At 36.7% G+C, this 24,343-nt stretch overlaps 1 protein-coding gene across 4 annotated transcripts in view; it reads left to right on the top strand.

The window, feature by feature from the left end:
* plxnb2b (plexin b2b) overlaps nucleotides 1-16,093 on the top strand; it is a 267,094-nt gene extending 251,001 nt beyond the window's left edge. For all 4 annotated transcript variants that reach the window (XM_073813241.1, XM_065291414.2, XM_065291416.2 and 1 more), the window contains 6 exons: nucleotides 989-1,149; nucleotides 11,824-11,971; nucleotides 12,061-12,125; nucleotides 12,328-12,403; nucleotides 12,489-12,563; nucleotides 15,188-16,093. In XM_073813241.1, coding sequence (XP_073669342.1) covers nucleotides 989-1,149; nucleotides 11,824-11,971; nucleotides 12,061-12,125; nucleotides 12,328-12,403; nucleotides 12,489-12,563; nucleotides 15,188-15,292 — 630 coding nt within the window. In that variant the 3' untranslated portion in view covers nucleotides 15,293-16,093. The remainder of the gene's footprint in view (nucleotides 1-988; nucleotides 1,150-11,823; nucleotides 11,972-12,060; nucleotides 12,126-12,327; nucleotides 12,404-12,488; nucleotides 12,564-15,187) is intronic.
* Nucleotides 16,094-24,343: the final 8,250 nt, after the last annotated feature.

Here is a 24,343-nt window from a genome sequence, read left to right as displayed (position 1 = left end):
ACAAACAGTTGGACGTTTTACAGACTTTTTCTGTGCCGAATGCACTTCGGCAGGGTTCGTACAAGTTTCGAAAGTTTTTTTTGATTACAGGCCCAGCTGACGTTTCAGGGGTAAGCCATACGTAACACTTCTTTTTATTGGCACTTCCCCCCGAAATAAACACATCCACCCGTCAATCAGCGGGAGAGCGATAACCGAGGACGCCAAGTTACATGCATCACTTCACATGACAGCTTTGTTTTATATCAAAACTCAACAATGGCACGAAAGAAGTGTTTTTGGATGTAAGGAGAAGAAAGCATATTATATAAACAACACGAACATGTAGTGAATCAAACGTCAACAAGTCAGTGTTGTATGACTCGTGAGTCGTGACTCGCTCCTCCCGCGGTAGTAACTCCTCCTTTAGATTTTTTCGTACGTTATCGGAAAGAATCAGTAAAGCTGATCTGTGTTTTATAAATCTGATAAAACTAAAGACTCTTCGGAGAAGGATGTAATACTACACTATAGGTACTCCAGATTAACATCAGATATGCAGAAACAGCTTGTGTTATGTGAGCTTTAATGCAAGACAACGTTCATATGATTCTGATAACCTCCAGGCATTGTTTACATAGCACACAGTATGTAAATCTAATTCAGTATGATTTGTACATCTCGTCTTTGTGTTGGAGGCAGTTTGTAGTAAATGAAGCTATTAAAAAGGCTAAATTACCTTAGTGAATTTTTCACCCTGTACTGAAGTAACTCGAGCATGTAAAGCTGTCAGTGAAACAGAAACCAGAGATGAGAAATGTTAGAGTTTTGTGTAAAGACAAAAACCGTAACGTTTTAGCCTGCAGACAGGTAGATAAAGAGATCCTTCTAAAAGTTACACAATGCACCTTTAACACAAATATTTTGTGTACTTTCTCATTTACTGATATTCGTTACGAATTGCAGCTTTACATTAAAATGAATTTGAATGTGTGTTATTTTTTTTTAGGGTACGCTGCAGCAGTTTGTGGACGACTTCTTTCGCAGCGTGCTCTGCACTGGCACCGTCGTTCCTCCGGCTGTTAAATACTTTTTTGACTTTCTGGACGAACAGGCCCTGAAACACGAAAACGTAGACGAGGAGACCATACACATCTGGAAAACTAACAGGTGAAAAGCAAGTTTTGTTTTAGTTTGATCTCTGATAGCCGTTATTTTCTTGAGACCGGTGTGCGTATGCTAATCTCAGCTTCGCATTTATTCACTCACCCACCTAATGTGTTACCATAGAAGCGACGTGATTGACAAGTGTCACGGATCTGTGAATAAATGTGACGAGTGATATCACCCGTCTAGCAGCTTCACGAAAACCCTGCGATTCGATTAAATAGAAAGCTTCTCACAGTCAAACATGAGCCTTAATTACGTCCCTGGTTAATTTAATTGTTATACACTTTGATTTTTTTGTTGCTTGCTCTGCAGAGATGCAAGCAGCCAATGGATGTTTTCAGAATCACTCATCTGAATGAGATTCTTTAAAGTAGATCACAGGAAACAAAATCCCGAGCTGTTTAATAACCTGTTTAAAATTCCAAAGTCGTCTGTCTGTGTTCACGGCTTCACGCTCTGATGCACGAGTATTGAGGAGCAGATTGAGTGAATTATTCTTCAATGTTCTCCAATTGAAGGAGGGATGCTGTATTAAACGGATTAAATGCATAATTAGTGGTGTTTGCTATAGCAACCATCCCTATTACTGTATTAGGAGTTATTTGAACGAACCACTTACCCAACAGTAATTGTTAAACTCATGGTAAAACACACTGTGTGTTCATGCATATAAAAGTCAAAGGCTTTAACTGTGCAATTTTATTTATTCTAGTAGAAAATAAAATATGTGACAAAAATAAAATTGGGCGCTTCTCACACATAATGCAACCCAATTTAGAGATACCAGAAAAGTTTATGAGTTCTAATGCAGGGGTTCTCAACCTTTTAAAAGCTGCCCCCCCCCAAAGCAGGTTCATTGCAGTTGGCCCCCCCCACACCGATAGATAGATAGATAGATAGATAGATAGATAGATAGATAGATAGATAGATAGATAGATAGATAGATAGATAGATAGATAGATAGATAGATAGATAGGAGCTTCATACTGTTGTTTGCCAGCACCTCGGCACACACAACACACTGAGGTCTCATTTCAGCCGTTACTGTAATGCATGTAGACATTAAACATTAGTCCTAACTTTTGCAATATATATTTTTTTAAATGTCAATGAAATTGGAAAATGACGGTATCCCCCCCCCCACTAGCCATTTTTTGAAAAGTTGCCCACCAGCATTTTCAGAAAAGTTTTACAAAATGCCTTCCAGGAAAATATTCTTCTAAAATGATATAAATATACAAATATATCAAATGAAAAAACAGATCCTCTGCTTTCAAACTGTAAGGAGTCCAAATATGACCCCATCCATCCGCTTGGCCCAACGACGGAATCCAAACGGTATGGCCGGTTTATAGCGCATTCGGTCTTTTCCGGTGCTTCCGGTTTTAACATTACGCAACTTTATAATCTGACTCCAAAGATATAAAACGTATTGTAATATGAATCAAATTGATGTAATTTTGGAATTTGGATAAACATTTGACCATTCTATTTATACTCATGTTAACATTGGACTCATTCATTCGATTACCAATATCATATCAGCCCACACCGGCCGTTGTGCGGGTTCTGAAACATAAACTCAACCACACCAGAGGTCCTGACTTATATAGCCCTCGAATAATCATTACAATTACCCTCAACTTAGTTAGGGTTAAATAATTAAACTTAACCGCACCAGAGGTCCTGACTTATATAGTCCTCGAATAATCATTACAATTACCCACAACTTAGTTAGGGTTAAATAATTAGTCTATCCGTGTAACCAGAGGAAATGGTTGAAGCAACTGCCCCATGCTGGCGTGCCCTTAATTATCATTAGAAAATATTATGCAACCCAGCCAACTATATCCAACTTAATACAGAACTCAAAACTATAATTATAGTAGAGATACTGATCAGAGGTCCTGACTTATCATCTGATAGTCCACATATAGTAAGGTAATGGCTGAACCTCTAAGTTCATCGGTATAGACAATTAGCATGAATTTATACCCCGGTCGTAGATTTATGGTGATAAAGGATCTCGTAATACCTGTAGTAACTTAGAATAGTTAATGAAACAGAGAAGATAGAATGAATTCAAATGTAACAATTTATTTACCAGGTAAGAAAACATAATTCAGAAGCCAATTTACATTCCAATTCGAATACGAAAATCAAGCGAAAACCCATTGCATACCTGGTAATGAGATGAAGATCTGGTTACAGATTCCTCAAAGTAAAATAACAATACATGATGCTGTGCCAGGACAGCATCATGGGGGTGCATTTCTCGATATTGAAAGTCCCGCCTAAATCTTCTACACATCTCCTTAAATAACCAGAGAACAAAGCATATAGGAATTTGGTACTGATTGGTTGTTGGTAAAACTATGGGCTGTCTTTAATCTGTATACAGTGGGTGATTGGTTTATGCTTAGAAAGGGAGGTGTCTATCAACATTGAATGAAGTTTCACATATACTTTAACATTGAATTCTGTTGTTATATGAGTGAGACCTGTAACCACTTGCAATGAGACATTCCAATTGAAAACAAATAAGATACAGATTTTAGATTCTTTGTGCATGTAGCATTTCATATACAGTTTGCTTTTAGAGAAAAGAATACAAAGGTATGACACCCTAAAGGTGTGTCTTTGAAACCCAAATGTGTCTCAGTGGGAAGTCCACTGTGAATCGTGGAGAGAGGCTTTTCTCGCGCACTCACTTTGCCCCCATACAGTGTCCTTTGGGGAGGTGCTATCTTATTTAGGAAATTATCTTACAGCTCCGCCGCTTGATCATATCGGAGAACATAACAGTCCCGATGAGATCAACATACAGTAAGATGTTAGCTCCTGGTGGTGTCCAATCTCTGTAGTGTTCGTAGTGTTCAAGTTCAGTGTGTCAACCAAGGCCTGCGTGCTTTGTTCAATGAATGTCCCATTCTTTTGCGAAAAAACCACCTGTTTTTAGACGTTCTGTCCCTTTGAAGAAAGTTGTCACCTCTGAACGGTGATCTCCTCTGATTTCAGACATCGTCAGGTGGGGATCATGTCATTGACAATACATCACTGTGTGAAACACCTGCACATCTTAAGGACCATTCATTGATTGAACATTGATCAATACTGATAGACTCAGCAACATTATCAAGAGATTCATAGGGTAAACCATAAATAAAATAAATAAAAAACATAGCACATGATACCTTGATGTGGAAAGTGCAAGTGGTACGGTCTCACCAGGTCAAATATATCTGATCTATAAAATTACCAATGTTCTTTCCCACTGTTGTATTTGGAGTTTAGTTGAATTTAAATGTACTTGGTCTCTGGATATTGAAGAAGAAGATGCAAAAGATCAGGTTAAAATAACAAGGCATAACATTGAGGTATGCATATTAATAAATAAAACCCAGAAAATTAAATGTTAAAATAACCTTGAGATATGCATGTTACAGATTGTATGAAAATAAAACCCAGGAATGGTTAAAATGATCTTCAGGTATGCATATTATAGATTGTATGAAAATAAACCCAGAAAATGTAAAAATAACCTTCTTCAGGTATGCACATTATAGATTGTATGAAAATAAAACCCAGAAAATGTAAAAATAACCTTCTTCAGGTATGCATATTGGGTCATGTGAAAATAAAAAAAAATAAAAACCAGAAAGTGTTAAATAACATTCAGGTATGCATATATTGGGTCATGTAAAAAAAAATAACGGAACATGTTAAAGTAAAATTTGGTAATGCATCTCATAGGGTGTATCAATAAACGTGATAGTAAAATATTGCTACAATAGATTTAGGTATGGGCGTGGTAGACCATATATAATAATAATAATAATAATAAGCACATGATGTTGTAATCATACCATGTACACATCTATCATGAATGTTGAGGGAACTCTGAATTTTCTAATATAAGCACCTTGTAGGCCTAAGATTAACTTAGTATATGTTCAGAACATGTTGAGTCCATGAGCACAATTGAAGATTCAGAATCTCATGTTAGATTTCTATGTGTGCAGGTATGTGCCTATGTGTATATGTATCTGTATGTGAATGTGTATGTATAGTCCATACATTTGAAGATTTAGAATCTCAGATTTCAATGTGTTTGCGTGTATAAGTAGGTGTATGAGTGTAGAGATATGTGAATACTTATATAGGTGTGTATCTGATATGTCGGCTAAGTCACATTTGATATTAGGAGTTGAGATGTAAATGGTTTGATTGATTCTTGAAAATTGTTTGTGCTGTTGTTTAGTGATAAGTTGAGGATCAGGGCGCCAACTGGTCCTCACTTATGACAACAACAGTCAGATTACTGATTTGAGATTAAGACAGTAAGTTTGTTATTGCAATTAGAAACATAATCATCAAAGTGTGACTTTGCCATGTAAGTTTCTTATGAATGTTGTAGTTTTGCTAATATGGGTGTGAATGATATCACTTAGAATTTGTGTTGGATTAGATGTCCCTGTTTGTGTCAACAGGAGAATGTTGATTTTAAATGTAATGTTAAGTTTGGAATATGTTGTGTGGTGTGTAGTGTTTATGTCTGGATAGTCTTTACGTCTATACCAGATGTGTTACGAGATTGTTTTAGTCAATGTGTGTGCTGTACAGTCAGTGTTTGTCTGAAAGATGGGTGGATTTTATCTCTAACAATTAGTGTTGCAAATTTTGAGGCCATGTCTATTCATGATGGTATAGTGTAGTGAGGTGTAAAATGGCCTTTGAATGTCTTCGCACCCATCCTCAGTTTTCTAGATTGTTTTTTCTGCAGGGTTCGCTGTCTTTGATGTGGCCAGACATCTCTGGCCAGGATTTACAGCTTTCAACCTGATAAAAAGACAAACAGAGAAGCAATTTAGTTTTTAACCCTTTATGCAATTTGCATTAAGACATGCGGTACAATTTCTCCTTTTGGTGATCAGTCATTAGGGAATAGATGTACCATTGTCATATTATTTTGCAAATTTATTTTCAGAGATTAAATTAGCTTTACATCCTTTGGTCAGAGTTTTTTTTTTTTTTTATTGACTACTGCTATTGCAGTGTAGTCTGACAGCATATTACTTTAAGCTGTGAAAGCATCTAAACCCTTGCTGTCTGCTGTGAGCATTCAAACTCCATTTCTGCTGGAGAACTTTTCCATAAGCTCAAATGGCTTCATTTTAAGTTGCTCAGTTCAGTCAGACCTGTGGGCAATTCATCAGCTCATCACACCTTTGACTGCTTCAGATCTCTGACCCAAAAGGACTCTTTTGTTTGATGTGTTCAGCATTTATCATAGGTTTAGTTACCAAATGATTAAAATAGACCTCTGTATTGGATTAAAAAATGGGTTAGGGATTTCCAATGAAGGGGATTTGGTTCACTATCATCACGAGTGTCATGTAATTTTTCAGTGTTAAAACATGGCAACACGTGACAGCGTGCTCCGCTCCTTGACACACTGTGTAGTGAACCAATTCTGTGAGTTTGGCCTGTGTAAGTTATTTCATATAGTATACATACATGTAATACACCACAATATTTACCATCTGAGGCCTGTTTGGCCATTATAATATAATGTATATTGCAACTTGAGCACAATGTAGATTACATTATATTAAAAATAGTATTCATTAAAAATACATTCATTACTGATCTCTTAAGGATTACCAGATTGATGTTTTTAGTTTGCAAGATGTTCCTTTATCAATGTATTTGAATGTGAAAAGGTTTCAAAGCCCTGGACAGACTGGTGTGAGGCACAGATGTTCAATGGTTCATGCTAATGTATTCCTCTTAAATACAAGTGTCTCTCTTTAAAACAATGTTCTCTCTTGAGAACAATGAATAGCCCGCTATCTGAGCGGGGGTTAAGCCCCTTTTGATCTCAGTTGGGTTTCTCACAGTGAGAGATAAGACCATTTGTGTTTTATTGGCCTGGAACAACATTACATTTTCTTGCAACAATTTTAAGTTTTGCTTAATTGTATCTCATTCATGGAGGAATACTGCATGATTTAGGAGTTATAATTGTAATATGACTTACTTATTCCATTCTATCCTCATTCAACCCAGAGTGATCTTTTAGAAGGCTCACTCACAACAACTCATTTAAATCATTTCCCTACTTGCTCCCTACTTGCTTAATGTCCAGCATTCAATTACACCTCTATGCATTGGGGATTTTTAAATCCAACAACACTGCCTTCAATCATTCATGCATTTCCTTCATTCTCCAGTTTAATCACATTATCTCCTTAATTCATGAAATATAGATTGTACACTGATGTTGCAACATTTAAAAACCTTACTATCTGTGTGCTTTTCACATCTCAGTTGTCCAAGTCCTCCTTTCACATGCAAACACATTCATTGCATTGCAGTTTAAATCATCCAACATCATTGTTTAATTGTTAAAAGTTATTTTGGCACTCTTTCCAGGTTGTGCATTTACTGTCACAACATAAACAATTGTGTATAATTTGGTGATTTAAATTTAGATTCTAGATGTTTTCCTTGTTTGAGAATCAGAACAAATTTTGGATGATTTAACTCCAATGTGAGACGATCTTTTGTTTTTCCGTAGGCACGTAAACAAAAGATCTTAACAGAGCAAAGCAATTCATTCTTCATTTAACATCACACAGCATTTCCTAATAATGTGGTTTCATTTCATTCTTAAAGCCCCACCGGATTTGATTTCCAGTCTAACATTAGGTATATTTACAACCTATTTCATAAATGTGGGATGTTTAAAACATTCCCTCAAACATTTTTAAAAGGCAAAGAAAAGATTGACTTACCACATCAGCTGAAGAAATAGAAGAAGTTCAAACCTTTAGCTCCATGAAAAGACTCTTATTCTCCAGGGATCGAATCAGTCGTACTTTGTACATTTTGATAAGATTTTCTCACTGGTTGAACATCACGTCCCGGGAATCACCACTTTGTAAGGAGTCCAAATATGACCCCATCCATCCGCTTGGCCCAACGACGGAATCCAAACGGTATGGCCGGTTTATAGCGCATTCGGTCTTTTCCGGTGCTTCCGGTTTTAACATTACGCAACTTTATAATCTGACTCCAAAGATATAAAACGTATTGTAATATGAATCAAATTGATGTAATTTTGGAATTTGGATAAACATTTGACCATTCTATTTATACTCATGTTAACATTGGACTCATTCATTCGATTACCAATATCATATCAGCCCACACCGGCCGTTGTGCGGGTTCTGAAACATAAACTCAACCACACCAGAGGTCCTGACTTATATAGCCCTCGAATAATCATTACAATTACCCTCAACTTAGTTAGGGTTAAATAATTAAACTTAACCGCACCAGAGGTCCTGACTTATATAGTCCTCGAATAATCATTACAATTACCCACAACTTAGTTAGGGTTAAATAATTAGTCTATCCGTGTAACCAGAGGAAATGGTTGAAGCAACTGCCCCATGCTGGCGTGCCCTTAATTATCATTAGAAAATATTATGCAACCCAGCCAACTATATCCAACTTAATACAGAACTCAAAACTATAATTATAGTAGAGATACTGATCAGAGGTCCTGACTTATCATCTGATAGTCCACATATAGTAAGGTAATGGCTGAACCTCTAAGTTCATCGGTATAGACAATTAGCATGAATTTATACCCCGGTCGTAGATTTATGGTGATAAAGGATCTCGTAATACCTGTAGTAACTTAGAATAGTTAATGAAACAGAGAAGATAGAATGAATTCAAATGTAACAATTTATTTACCAGGTAAGAAAACATAATTCAGAAGCCAATTTACATTCCAATTCGAATACGAAAATCAAGCGAAAACCCATTGCATACCTGGTAATGAGATGAAGATCTGGTTACAGATTCCTCAAAGTAAAATAACAATACATGATGCTGTGCCAGGACAGCATCATGGGGGTGCATTTCTCGATATTGAAAGTCCCGCCTAAATCTTCTACACATCTCCTTAAATAACCAGAGAACAAAGCATATAGGAATTTGGTACTGATTGGTTGTTGGTAAAACTATGGGCTGTCTTTAATCTGTATACAGTGGGTGATTGGTTTATGCTTAGAAAGGGAGGTGTCTATCAACATTGAATGAAGTTTCACATATACTTTAACATTGAATTCTGTTGTTATATGAGTGAGACCTGTAACCACTTGCAATGAGACATTCCAATTGAAAACAAATAAGATACAGATTTTAGATTCTTTGTGCATGTAGCATTTCATATACAGTTTGCTTTTAGAGAAAAGAATACAAAGGTATGACACCCTAAAGGTGTGTCTTTGAAACCCAAATGTGTCTCAGTGGGAAGTCCACTGTGAATCGTGGAGAGAGGCTTTTCTCGCGCACTCACTTTGCCCCCATACAGTGTCCTTTGGGGAGGTGCTATCTTATTTAGGAAATTATCTTACACAAACAAACAATAAAGAAACAAACAAAAGGGGAAAATTTTTTCATCCTGTATATATTTTTTTCTCTGCTTATAAACTCTAAAAATGTGGGTCTTTTTCTAAATTTTTTAGAAAAATCAGATTCCGAACAATTTTAAAATTAGTAAATAATTTTTTTGCTTCAGTTTTTTTATAAATTGGACAATGGATAATAGCAGTATTACAGATTAAAATAAAGCCTCATCTGGACAGATTTTTAATGCAAATGTTTTCTCTTAAAGGCACACCATGGAACTTTTTGTCAACTAGGGGGCGCTAGACATGTATTTTTCACATCTAGCGCCGCAGCACTGTCACAAAGGAAAAGAAGACAACTCTTTAGGTCACAAAGTGTGCCTTCCAGCATGTCATGTGTCATATAATATAATTTCATGGGTTTTATTTTCATCAAACACCATAAAAATCGTGTAGTTCACGTTTACAAGCCAGTTGTAGAGGTGGTCCCTTGGTTAAAGTTTATTTTTTTTTATTGCCCTAAAGGGAAATTTAACCCGGATTGCCCGTGTCGTAGGTCCATGACACCACCATGGCGCCTCAGTGTCACGTGATATAAGTCTCTCTCTAAACTCTCCAAGTAGCCTCCAGTAAAATTCACATAAAAAATAGTGTTCTGGCACCAGACAGGATTTATATATGCAAGCATTATAACATTACTTACTAGTACAAAAGCATGAGGGCCAAGTCAGCATCGGTCAGAAACCCCTCCTCCTTTAGTTCACGCCATTGAGCGAACGCTGGCCCAATATAATTGATCCTCATCCTTATTTTTATTCGGTCACTCTCCCCTTTTCTCTTTCTGGTCTCCTCCGACAAAACCTTGGGTTTCTTTTTCTTAGTTGCTGCTTCGGCCATGACAAAAACTTCAGGAAAATAAATAGCTCTCACGTCCGAATTTGGGGAAGTGGAGGAAGTGACGTATGCCGTAAAGCAGATTTTTGTAGTTTTTTGTTTTGTGCTCGGGTTACTACCCGAAACCCCAAGTTTAAAAGTATGAGTAAAAGCGATACAGACCCCGTCAGGCTATGGTGGACATTTCATTCAACCTATTTTAAGTCAATGTACTATCACAAGGGTCTTGAAAATATATTATGAAGGTTGAAAAACTACAAAGTGTCACTTTAATTGACGAAATAACTCGTCAATGGCAGGGAAAGAGTTAAATGAAGTAATTAAAATTTATTTTTTGTTCTGTTGCGATTGTTGATTGATTCCGAAAATCCTTCAGATGGATGTTTAGGTTTAAATATATAGCAGCCACCACACTATCCATTATTTTTAAAACAGAGGCGAATGCGTATTATAAGCATTTAAGTTACTAAGAGGTTATATTACGCGATATTTCATCTTTAAAGTCATAATGAAAGTTAATTTAAAAACACATTTTTGGGGAATATTCTGGTATTTGTACAAATGGTGGGTGGGCGGCGCCCGAGAAAATATCGCAGCAAATAGCAACATGCCGAAACTTCCTACATTCAATTAATTCTCGATGGACGAATTCCTACCTTTTCTTCATTTCAGAAGCCGTTTCACTTGGATATATGTAGGGAAGGGAAAATAAGACAACCGCTAATTCCATTTCATTGTGACTTTAAAAAGTCTTTTGCAATACATTTCTGAACTGCCAAAGAAAAAACCCTCACGCAAGCCTAAAAACTTTTGCGATATATGGGAGATTTCGGGAAAATGTATTCATTGGGCCTATTTTCGATTTGTAGTATCAGCTTGCGCAATTAGAAGGGTAATGGAAACGTACAGTAAATATTGTCATGCAGTATTTTTGTCCCGTTCTGTTTGTGATGTTTAAATGAACATTTTAAGCAGACCTAATTTGAGCTTTAGTTTGTGAGATTCGGCTACTGTATTAAAACCGAAGATTATTATACATTTCTTTTTATTGGAATGTGAAGATTTTTTGTTAAACAGTTTATATGTAAACATCCTTGTCCATCAGTCCAAACTTCAAAACCTTATAATTCTTTCAACAACCTTATTTTTCATCTGTCCTCCGACATTTATGTATCAATACCTATTTAGTATTCAAATGCTCGGCAAAGCAGTCTTAACTCCTTTCATATGCATAAAAGGTTAGCCGGTCTTAACAAGAGGTCACGTACAGTTCATTTAAGCGTAAAAGTAAAAATGCACCAAAGGTAAAGAATTGATCAGTTTTTTATCTCTCTTTGTCTCTTTCTCTCTGAAGTTTGCCTTTGCGTTTCTGGGTGAACATCCTGAAAAATCCTCACTTCATATTCGACGTGCACGTGAGCGAGGTCGTGGACGCCTCTTTGTCCGTCATCGCTCAGACCTTCATGGACGCCTGCACGAAAACCGAACACAAACTCAGTCGGGTAAGAATGCAAGAGTTTCCACAGAAAAGCGTAATGTAGCACAAGCAGAAACGCATAATTGATGGACTCGCTGTGTTTTTGCCCTGCAGGATTCTCCCAGCAACAAATTACTCTATGCAAAGGAGATCTCCACCTACAAACGGATGGTAGACGAGTAAGTGCCGCAGAGAAATCGGCTACTATGTCAGCCTCAAACGAAATGCCCACGGACAGTTAGATGATGAACAAAAAATGCCAGGAGCTTTCTATAGTCAACAAGCTCCAGTTTTCTAAAATGTATAAATGAAATCCAGCACTCCATGCTGATGGTTGAAATGTAATTGTATGTGAATAGCTGTGTTGTTGTGTTTCCACAGGTACTATAAAGGAATCCGACAGATAGTGTCAGTCAGCGATCAGGAGATGAACACACATCTGGCTGAAGTGTCACGGGTGAGCTTGTGTGTATATATGAGATGGTTTCTCTGATCTTTATCAGGAGGATGTAGATGAGTATTGATTGGTGTTTGTTCTTCAGGCACACACAGATAAACTGAACACGCAGGTAGCACTTCACCAGCTCTATCGGTACGCAAGTAAATACTACGATGGGGTGAGTACAAAAATGTGGTATCAACTGTATACCTATGCAATGTGCTGCACTTTATCTATATCCCTATTCTGACGGGATTAGTTTTGGGGGGGAGATGGAATAAAGCAACTTTACAACAGGATGTCTGTAATATTGATGGTCAGTTCACACTGGATTAGACTGTATATATAACAAGCTGTGCACACACGCGCACAAACACACACACATGTGCATTATACATTATATAATAGTAATAATATTAATAATAGGTTTTATAAAATAAATAATGATTTAGGTATAAACAAAAATTTGGGTCCAGACGAACGATTAATTCAATTCAATTCATTACTTTCTGATTATTGGATTCTTCCATATTTGAAAAATGCGGGAAATTACAGGAAAAGGCGAAATATTTTACGTGGATATTTACTTATGGTCTATTTGCACGGGATTAGTATTACCTGAGATCATTTTTCTGAACCTTTATACAGAAGATAAAAGTCAACATAATCTTTACAGACATTGGGTCTCATTCACTAATAATTGCGTATGTTTTTCGTATTTATACGCACACTTGAACTTCTCACGAAAACTTACCGCCTTATTCACAACACATGCGTACGCACCTGAGTTTGTTCTTGTACTTGTTCTTACGTTACTGAATTTGGAGTGTTCTGGATTAGTGGTTGCGTGCACAAGGTTGGTAATTTGCATAAAACACACCCAAATCAGCTCCATATAAGGGCTTTATGCAGCGCAGTGCTGGTCCACAGAATATTTTAGAGCAGTTTGTCATAGATGCAAAATCTTGAAAAAAAATCCATGATCATATTTATTATCTGTAAAGTTCCTGGAGGATGCCAGTGCTGTCCACCAACCGGAGTTACATTATTGAAGTATTGGATGCGTTACAAATATGCATTTAATTAATATTGACAGAGACGTTCATCTGTATCTAAAATAAAACAGACAGGAGATCAAGTGAATGACGTTTGGACTTCTTATTACATTTACATGACGTTTACATTAAGCATTACACTTTTTTAAATAGAAATTTAAAAAGTTAGGAAGGAAAGCGTGAAGATTTTTCATTACTCGCATCTTCTTTATATGTGTTGAAAAAATAAGTAGACTATAATAATGTATAATATAATGTATATAATAATAATAATAATAATAATAATATAGATCATATATAATAATATATAATACAGAAAATATTTTGGTAATTTAATTTTATATATCAACATTATTATAAACATTATAATTATAGCGTAGTATTTGATTATAGCGTACGTGATTATTCCGTACGAGTGGTTTTAGGTTTTCTTGAATTTTTATGTACATTTAGAAAAAAAAATTGATACGAAAGTTTTTGTTGAATCACGATTTGTTCGTGAAAACATCCGTACGCACATCTCACCCACAAATTTATGCGTACGATGCTAAATGAATGAGACCCAATGTCTGTAATGATTACTGACATGGAGCATTCGGATGGGACCGAAATCACTGAGAAGCTCTGATAAAAATTGCTTTACACCACCTCTTCTGTTAAACTAATCCTGACCGAATAGGGCTTGGCTCTTTTATTCTTATTTTTTTATGGTTTTATATTTTTATTCCTGTTTTATTCTTTTTCACATATTTAAACAGTTTTTATTAAAATCACATTTATTTTCTTTTAATTTATATTTTTTGTGTGTCCCTTATTTCTACATACTTTTTTTCTTAAAATACATAAAAAAATTCTAATTTCTATGTAAAGCACTTTGAATGACCTGTGTGAATGAAATGTGCTATACAAATTGCCTTGCCTTGTAAAACTCAATGGTAGTGCATTGTATTTGCCGCTGAAAATGTCATGGGTTTGAACACTGGCAACACATACTGATATAAAGTATACCTTGTAATGCACTGTAAGTTAATTCGGATAAAAGTGTATGCCATGTGCATTAATTTAAATGTATAATTATTCATTTATCCAGTATGTGCGACCTATTAATAAATGAATTATTACTTGTAAATGTAGCAATATATGACAATTACTCAAGAAAACGTATAGCTACAAACGTGCACTAAGATTAATAAATCCTGTAGAAATATTATTTATTGTCAGTTCAGGTTAACTAATGTAGATAATTAAAATATAATATATATAGTACCTTATTTCATAGTGTTGCTTAAATATGTTTAGTTAATGCAGATGGTGCTTCATGGCCAATAAAAATATTTATGGCCTGCACAAGTCACTGGACATTGGCAAGTATGGCAAACAGTTCATTTTTGGCCCTGGTTACAAGAGCTGCATTTAAAGCGAACCCCCAAACGCACATCAATTGAAATCTGTTTTAATGTGCCGTATTGATGGATGCATCATTATTTATTTATGTACATTGTCATATCACGGTTTTCACTTTCATTTACATTTATGCATTTGGCAGACGCTTTTATCCAGAGCGTTCAAGCTATACATTTTTATCAGTATTTGTGTTTCCTGGGAATCGAATCCGCCAGAGTTGGGCTGCTAATGCAATACCGTTGAGTTTTTATGCCTTTTAAAGGGTTCACTTCAGGATGTGTGCTACTACACATGGTTAAATACAATGACTGTCGACTAATGATCCAATGTCTTCTCTCTACAGATCATTATGTCTCTGGACGAAGATCCTGCCGCTCAGAGTAAACAGTTAACACTGAAACTGCAACAGATCGCAGCCGTTTTGGAAAACAAAGTGACCGACCTTTAACCTTATCAGTTGAGAGAAAGACTATGTGCGTGTATTTAGCTTATAACTATAATCAGATGTTCAGATTTCTTCTTGTGTAGAGAGACAAAGGTTTTATGAATTGTATTCTATTATTTTTTTAATGTGCAGTCTTTATGCAGAAAGCTTTATAAGAGGAAAATAACTTTTTAAATAGACAGCCTTGTGACAATTGTTTTTAAAGCTTGTATGCGTGTGCGTATGTGCGTGTGTGTGTGTAAAACAAGATGCCTATATTTTGACCAAAAGGGATACACTTGTGTCACCAGTTACAGTATGCAGGGGTTCTGCCTAAAGTGAGGTCTGGGATTGTCCAATCAAAAGCAGCTGATGGTGACATCACAAGCATCACATTCCACTACCGTTTAGGAGAAGTATGCACTATGCATATGTACTAAGCGATACGCTAGTATTTGATTCAGGACACGGTTGCATACATTTCATATCCTTCTGTTTCAATTTAGCAATATGGACCAACTAGTAGACCCACAAAGTATTTACATTTATGCATTTGGCAGACGCTTTTATCCAAAGTGACTTCAAGGTGTACATTTTTTTTCAGCCTGTGTGTTCCTTGCGAATCGAACCCATGAACATTTGCACAGCTAACGCAATGCTCTACCAACTGAGCTACAGGAACAACTAAATCAACAGACAATAATAAGAAATGAGTCATAAGGCATATCATTTTTAGTTATGATGGTACCCGTGTAAAGTCTTTATTTTAATTGGCAAACTGACTGAAGTTATTACTGTACATACAGTATGACAAATTGTTGATGAACAATCTATACAATCAGTTTTGGCAGTGCATTATGCAAACGCGTCTTACGCCTAAAAGTACGTCAACGAAAATAGCTATAAAATTTCACTCAGCAACTTAAATGCTTCTCATCATGAGCTTATGAGGCTTTAGTCTGGATTTCACAGACAGGATCACATTTGGTTAAGGTTATTAAGACTTTGCGTCCGGTTTAATTAAAGGTGGTGTGTGTGAATTTTAGCCCCATCTAGGGGTGAGATTGAGAATTGCAACCAATAGCTCACCCCTTAATTTCAAAACGCATATGGTAGCCGCCACGGGACATAATTTAAAGGGATAGTTCGGCCAAAAACGATATTAAACCCATGATTTACCCACCCCCAAGCTGTCCGAGTTGCATATGTCCATCGTTTTTCAGACAAACACATTTTCGGATATTTTATAAAATGTTTTAGATCTTTCCGTTGTTTAAATGTAATGTTACGGGGTCCACCCATAGTCCACGACCTTCAAGTCCAAAAAAAATGCGTCCATCCTTCACAAATTAAATCCAAACGGCTCCAGGATGATAAACAAAGGTCTTCTGAGGGTAATCCGCGCGGTGTTGTTGTAGAAATATCCAGATTTAAAACTTTTGAACGAAAATAAATACCTTCCGGTAGCACCGCCATCTTAGTCGCGTCCGCATTCAGGTTGAGAGCTTACGCAGCCTACGGAGGCTACTCTGCTGCTGCTCTGTGACCCCGCCCTCCGAATTTGTCATACGTCACTAAGAAAAGTGCGTACACTACGCTAATACTCTCTCCTGAATACAGAGGAGTCTAAGATGGCGGCGCTACCAGAAGGTATTTATTTTCGTTAATAAAGTTTTAAATATGGATATTTCTACGACAACACCGCGCGGAGTACCCTCAGAAGACCTTTGTTGATCATCCTGGAGCTGTTTGGATTTAATTTGTCAAGGATGGACGCACTTTTTTGGACTTGAAGGTCGTGGACTATGGGTGGACCCCGTAACATTACATTTAATCAACGGAAAGATCTAAAACATTTTATAAAATATCCGAAAATGTGTTTGTCTGAAAAACGATGGCCATATGCAACTCGGACAGCTTGGGGGAGAGTAAATCATGGGTTTAATATCATTTTTGGCCGAACTATCCCTTTAAGGATGTCGTCATCTGAGACAATGTAGGGACAAAACACATTCTGTTGAACAGTTTGTACGTTTAGGGCTACTGTCGAAACATGACGGCGACTTTCATGTAAGGGGACCCGCGGTGTATGTAGATAAAAACGTCTCATTATAAGGTAATAAAAACAATACAGTTCATTATGTAAGGTCTTTATACACAACTAATAATATAGTTATGTATATAATATTGCATTTCTGCCAAGAGATCCCTCTTTAAAATGCACCTTTAAAGAAAACACTAGTGTTTCTTAGTGCAAAGTAATACAAGAACACACATTAAATAGTGTACATACACCGGGATAGCACACTGCAATGTGTTGGCCAAGCATTTGTGTCTGCATACTAGTTGAGATTATGTTTCTGGAATTCAAGACTCTCATTTGAATCTTTTTGGTGTCAAAGTTTTTGTGTAATTGGACGGCTTTCGATGTGTAATCTGGATTGTGAATGACTTTATTTTGGCAGAGAGGATAATGATGCACTAATTTGTTTGTTGTTTGGCACTTAACAATATGGTACTATAATCTTAGCCAAAATTCTACTCAGAGGGAAGCTTGTATCATTGTTTATAGCTTTTTCATGTACATTATTTTGTAACAGTCAATCGCGTCTGTGTTACACTTAGCGTCTAAAAGGCCACGTGAAAACAGCATTTTTATTGATATACCAGAAGGCTCAAAGCCATGGACTAGAACGTTATGAGAGTCAGAAGAAAGAGGTTTTTATCATTTAGAAAAAGGGACATTGTCGTTTTGGACAAAACATTTGTTTAGCACAAGATAAGTCATTGCTGTTTTTATATATTTCTCCTTTATATAATGTTGAAGGTATGTCATCTAGCACTGATCTAAGAGCAGTTTTTAGCTGGCTTGTGATGTTAAACCATAGACTGTAAAAAAAAAAGATGGATGATGTGTCTCCATAGACTTATAGAATTGTAAATGGCGAAACCAAAATAGCTAAAAATAGCCACTTACATCTTACACCAATGACGTCATTTGGAGCCAGGTTCTGCGCAGGAGTGATCGTGAGGTGGAGCCCGTGGTATCAAGCCCCGCCCATTTACCTGTTAAATCGCAGACACACAAATCAAGTTGTCATACCCCTTTTAAATAGCATTTAATAACTACTTAAACCAAGAAAAACAAACTTAAAAAAACTGAAACCCAATTTGTTTTAAGCGTAATTTCATTTTTAAGTTTGGCTCAAAGATATGTACCCTAGATCAGTGGTTTCATGCGGCCCCCCTTGTGTACGGTGCATTCCTTCGCGGCCCCCCCAAAGAAAATTTATGACAAAAAACTGTTCTAAAATTTAACATTTTAATTAAACAAAACATATTAAGTTATACAAAGTAGTGCTGTTGGTTAGTAGCCTTATTTTTTAGGTTTAATTACACAGAATTCATGATAAATGAATGTATTTTATAAAATGTCATAAAACTGGGGCCCCCCTGGCACCTTCTCCCCCGGACCCCAGATTGAGAACCACTGCCCTAGATGTCGCCTTGGGGTTCTAAGCATGCGTCAAAACCACCGCCATCTTGGAACAGGGGTCTTGTCATAGGAAGTAGCTAGGTAAAGCTGCTATCTCCGCCTGTACTTCGAATTTATGGACGATGCCGGTCTTTTGTGCTGCGTATGGATGTTAGGCCTACTAGCACTGCATTATAGTTAGAAAAAGGAGATTTTCATAATATCAAAACTTCAAATTGTTCTGGATTTAATGCTAAATACATGTCTGACTGGTGGAACGAACCAAAAGAAAACCAAGAAAATCGCATTCATGACGATTTATGGTGATTTTATTTCCGTTACACCATTGCATACAATGACGCTGATGCAGGGTTCCCCTGTTTCAAGATGGCGGCTCTATTTGACACATTCGGTCCAATGAACTGCCGTAGCTAAGGCGACATCTAGTGTACATATCTGTGAGTTTGGCTCATGTCGCATTCGTTTGCATAGAGAGGGCGGGGCTTATGACCTATACTACCGCCAGCCACCAGGGGGGCGATCAAAATGTTTTTGCATCACTTTTCAGGATGTGTGTGGCACACCTGCGTCAAACATTTAAGTATTTAATCCTGATCTTAAAACAAGTAATGTCCTTAACGTCAGTCCCAAGGTTTGATTGACATCAGGCCTTCTAGCACACAGATGGCTTGATACGTCGGCCGATATGACTCATGCTTTTGAACACAGTTAGGAAGCGTGAAGTATCTTGGCACGACGCTCTCTCTTCCCCCCGCTCGAATAAAACCAGCGGGAGACATGTTTGATTGTAATTGCATGTGTGATCTTGACTCGCGCTTTAAAATCTAATCGTTCCTGTATTTTTTATTCAAGAGCACAAACACTGATGCAAGTATCCGTAATTTAATGTAAAATGCTTTGTTTAAGCCTTTCTGTAGCCAAAACGTGCCTTAAAGTGTTTAACGGTTATCGGTACGGTGGTATTGAAGATATCTGTCAAGGGTTTGGGTGGTACGGGGGTCTTGGCGATAGTTGTCAGGTGTGTAGAGGTCAGGGGTCGTAGAGTTTGTGAAGTGTGGTGTTAGACATATGTGCAGTATTTAAAGGTGTGCTGTAGCCAGAATATGCCAATCTATTTGAACATGCTGTATGTATAGAGCAAAATCACAGTTTTTGAAAAATGTACAAGTCTTTGGGGTGTTTGTGTGTTTGAGTGAGCGAGTGTGTCTGTGTGTGTGTGCTTTTTAGGAGTTTTACTGCATTGGAAAACCCTCAAACGTTTGGTGAATGGTCGAAATCATTTCCTACAGACGGCTGCCATTGTGTTTGGTCTTTATGCAAAAAAGAGTTATAGATTAGCACAAATGTTTTTATTACTGTACCCAAAATTGTGTTTCAATGGTGTGTATGAACAAATAATCTGTACACGACCTTTGCTTACTGCTGTGCAGTTAATATTATGATTTTATGTCTTAATGAAAATATATGCCTTTGTATTAAAAATGCAAATCTGTTCACACTGCTGTCCTGTGCATTATGCTTCAAGGAAACTTTTGTGTTTTTGTCAAGATCTTTCCTTTTACTTATGAATGTGTCGAGAGCAAAGCATTCTGGGGGTGGGAGTGAAATGGACATGGCTCCTTCAGACATGGCAGCTCTCAGGAGACTGATGTCATACATGCGATCTGTGAGGTCACAGGTTCAACATGCCATCTGATCCTTATGTCAATAAACATACATTTTTTCCATCTCTGCTTTCTTTGGCCCATGAACTGCGTGGTCTGTATGTCTCTTGTAAATCAGGTCCTACTGGGTTTTTTCAGCACATCAATTAATGTCTGAAAAGTCCATTTTATTTCTGTAATCTGGGCAGAATGGCATTTAATTCATTGTGAATTAATTGGATCTTATAAAAAAGTCATTAGGAAATAAGATGAATTTAAAGGAGTGCTGTTTCAGAGGTGCATAAAGCAGGTTATTGGATTATGAAGGCAACCATTTATGCATTGGAATGATGTGTATTGATGAATTAATACAGTAAGACAATAATAAATATGTATTCAAGTAAACACGATTCATATTTCCTGTTGACTCTAAATGACATCAAATTTTTCTGTTGTTCTGTGTTAGCATTTGTAGATATGTTGTAGAGAGCGTTGGTTCCCGACCTTATTTACTCCCCCCCCCCCATACATATACGACAGTCTGAGCTACCAACCCTGCTCTCCATCTTTCCTTTGGGGTTTCCCGTTACATTAAAATAATATTTTAACTACCTTACCTTGGCATTGTAAGCATATGGTACAAAAAAAACCTAAAAATATATTTTTTATGAAAAAATACATCTTTATTTGACCTCATGTTAACAATTAATTTGTTAATATTGTGGAAAAGAATTGAATCTGTACAATTTAACGATTGTTGAAAAAGCAAGATCATGCACGTGTGTGCGGAGCCTGCGCAAAACACGTACAGTCGGAGAAATTGATGATTGTATCAAAACAACAACTAAATTGACTCATTTTACAATCCCACTAGCATATTATTTAGACGAAAACAAATCTTTTAATTCGCGTGACGAACCTGTCGTTTTTACGCACACTATTACTGTTAACGATTATTCGATTGATTGATCATTAATTTAAACGATCGTCGAATATGGGAAATTGCATAAATTGACATCCCTACCTCAAAGTATATCGTAATCTTGCGGCCATTGTGAAAATTCACATTATTAGCATTGCATAGTAATGTTATTACTTATTGTGAGAGGTTTAAAAGGATTTCTTGAATAAATATTAATTTGCACAATTGAAAAATCTGCACATTATTTATTTTCAAACAGATTAAAGTTGTGTGTTTTGATCTCATGGGAATTTGTACGTATTGGCTAAGTTGGCTAATTCGTATAAATTCGTACTAAGCGAATTTTACAACATCTACAATTTAAAAAACTGATGTTTTATTGTGTTTTTTAAAACCGCCCTAACCCCAACCTGACCGAGAGCCGAAAGCCATCGTACAAAAACGTACGACTATGGACGTATGAATTAATACAAATTAACAAACTTCTAAAACACATACACTGTAAAAAAAAAAAAATGCAGCATTTTTGTCAATTCAACACATTTGTCAATTTAAAATAAATTAAGTTAAACAATTTCAACTTGCTTTTATAAGTTATGTCAACTTATCACTGGCCAAAACTTCAAATAGTAGGTTAAATTGACTTGCAAAACCAAGTTGTTTTAAAGTGCACCTATTTCATTGCTAAAAACAACTTTATTTTGTGTATTTGGTATAATACAATGCGTTTGCGTGGTTTATAGTAAAAAAACACATTATTTTCCACATAAAGTACATTTTTGTAGCTTCAGATTTCACTCTCTTCCTGAAACGCACATATTTGAAAAGTTCTGTGTCCCTGATTGGCCAGCTAATCTGTACGTTGTGATTGGCCTGAATACCTTTGACGTCAGCCGGAAAGTGACGCTCCTTACCATGTTTGAAAGATTCACTCACAATGCAATGGTAACAGGAGTTAACTTACAGGCTGTGAGACCGAAGCGGGAGGAATTATGATAATGTCTGTCTTGTCTACATCACCAATCCCAGGAAGTAAACTGTTGCATACAATCCATGTGTTTGTTGTAGTCCAAGAAAAGACATTTTCATTGGAGACGATAACTCACGTCATCATTTGCTTTGGGGTATGTACCTTATGTGTACTAATACACACATACACACCAAAGGAAATGTAAAAACGTGAATTGGACAATAGGTGCTCTTTAACTTCATGCTGCATTTTTTATAGTGAACAAAAGAGATTGCATTGCGAGGACAAAGGTATTATCAAAAACAGCATCCAGCACAGCCAAATTAACCTGAAAAATGGTGCCAACCTTAAATATTTCAATCGCATTATCAGAAATGCCCTCGGGATTTACACTGCAGACAGAAATCCAATCACACCTTTCCATTATTAGATTTCAAAAAGAATGAATTCACAGTTTGGATTTAATGCGTTCACCTTTCATGGCTCTTATGTAAATTCATAATTTGTTAGTAATAATCCAGCATTATGTAAGTAATAAGAGGACTGATTCTTGTGTATGGATGTGTGCACTCTCTTATACTGTAAGAGCTTATGTTACCCACAAATCTATAACTGAATTAATCCGGTCAGAGCGTGCACACCGAATTAACTTAGTCACGATTCTACAAGCAACTGGGCTTTCCTCTGAAAAGCAGTTTATTGTACTCACGCTGGGAAAATAAGAAGATCTGACTCTTTTACTCTCTCTCTGAGATCCATCACTCATCGAAAACACACTCTGGCAGGTGTGTGTGTGTGTGTGTGTGTGTGTGTGTGTGGGTTGGTCTATGTGGTTTACGAGGACATGAATAGTGTATAATGACATGTTTATTATGCTATAAAGGTGGTTTACGGGGACACAGAGAGTGTCCTCATAAACGGAAAAGCTAAAAAAACATACTAAATGATAGTTTTTCATAGATTAAAGACTGGCAACAGGTTTTTGTGACATTGGGGTTAGGGACTGGGGTAGGTAAGGGGAATAGAATATAACAGTTTGGACAGTATAAAATGCATTGCGTCTATGGAGATGTCCTCGTAAACCACATACACCAACATGTGTGTGTGTGTGTGTGTGTGTGTGTGTGTGTGTGTGTGTGTGTGTGTGTTTGTATTCACCTGCAGTCGTGTTTCACACCTCTGATATTAATGAGATTTTGTCTCCTGCCTCCAAGGGAGACACTGGCCCTCAAACTTCCAAGGCTCAAGGATTCCCAAAGATTCTTCTCAGCTGGAGTCAAAGAAAACCTTAGAAACATCAAAAATAAAGGTTGTGATGATTAATAATGCAGTGCATGGCCACAAACACATGCAGCTTGGGGAGGTGTTGAAAGCATCTGCATATTTCGCAGGTGCCAGAGGGGGTGTTTGTACCTGAATGGGGTTTCTTCTGCACCCATCTCTGGTTGAGCTTGTTATAAAGTTAACAACTTGTTAGGTTTTCCCTTTTGGCGAAATGAATCAGAGTGTTTTCTGGCTTTCATTCTCCAACAGGAGACCAACAATTTCAGCATGTAAATATAGCACTTTATTTTGTTTATAAAACAGTATTTATTGCAAAAACGTTCAGAGACATTAAATAAAACCATACTAGAGATTTTTAAATAACTAATGACTTGTAGCCTTTGTGACAAATAAAAAAATTGGTGTACTTCAAGTTTTATGTACTTACACAAACCAGGGTCACATAAATACTAGTATTCCTGTCAGCGACATCTGGAGTCATCTTGTGGGAGAGTCTAACGAGGAGTTAAATATTGATGAGTGAAAAGAATAAGAGGAAAAACATCCATTTGGATCCCCCCCATAAATGTAAATCTCTAATATTTGTGCCATCATATAAACCCCCACACCGCAAGTAGGCGCGCTTTCCAACCACAAATGCTTACGTCAAAATATCTCCGACTCAGCCAATGAACATCCAGTTTGTCCAGTTTCATCCAATGAAAGTAGAATAAGGCGGGTATTAATCGCGCTGCTTCAAAATTAGCCAGTGAAAGAATAG

Source organism: Paramisgurnus dabryanus, chromosome 23 (genome assembly GCF_030506205.2).
Source record: "Paramisgurnus dabryanus chromosome 23, PD_genome_1.1, whole genome shotgun sequence".
Lineage (NCBI taxonomy): Eukaryota > Metazoa > Chordata > Actinopteri > Cypriniformes > Cobitidae > Paramisgurnus > Paramisgurnus dabryanus.
The sequence above is the reverse complement of the archived record's forward strand: the minus strand, read 5'-3'. Positions and strand labels throughout refer to the sequence as shown.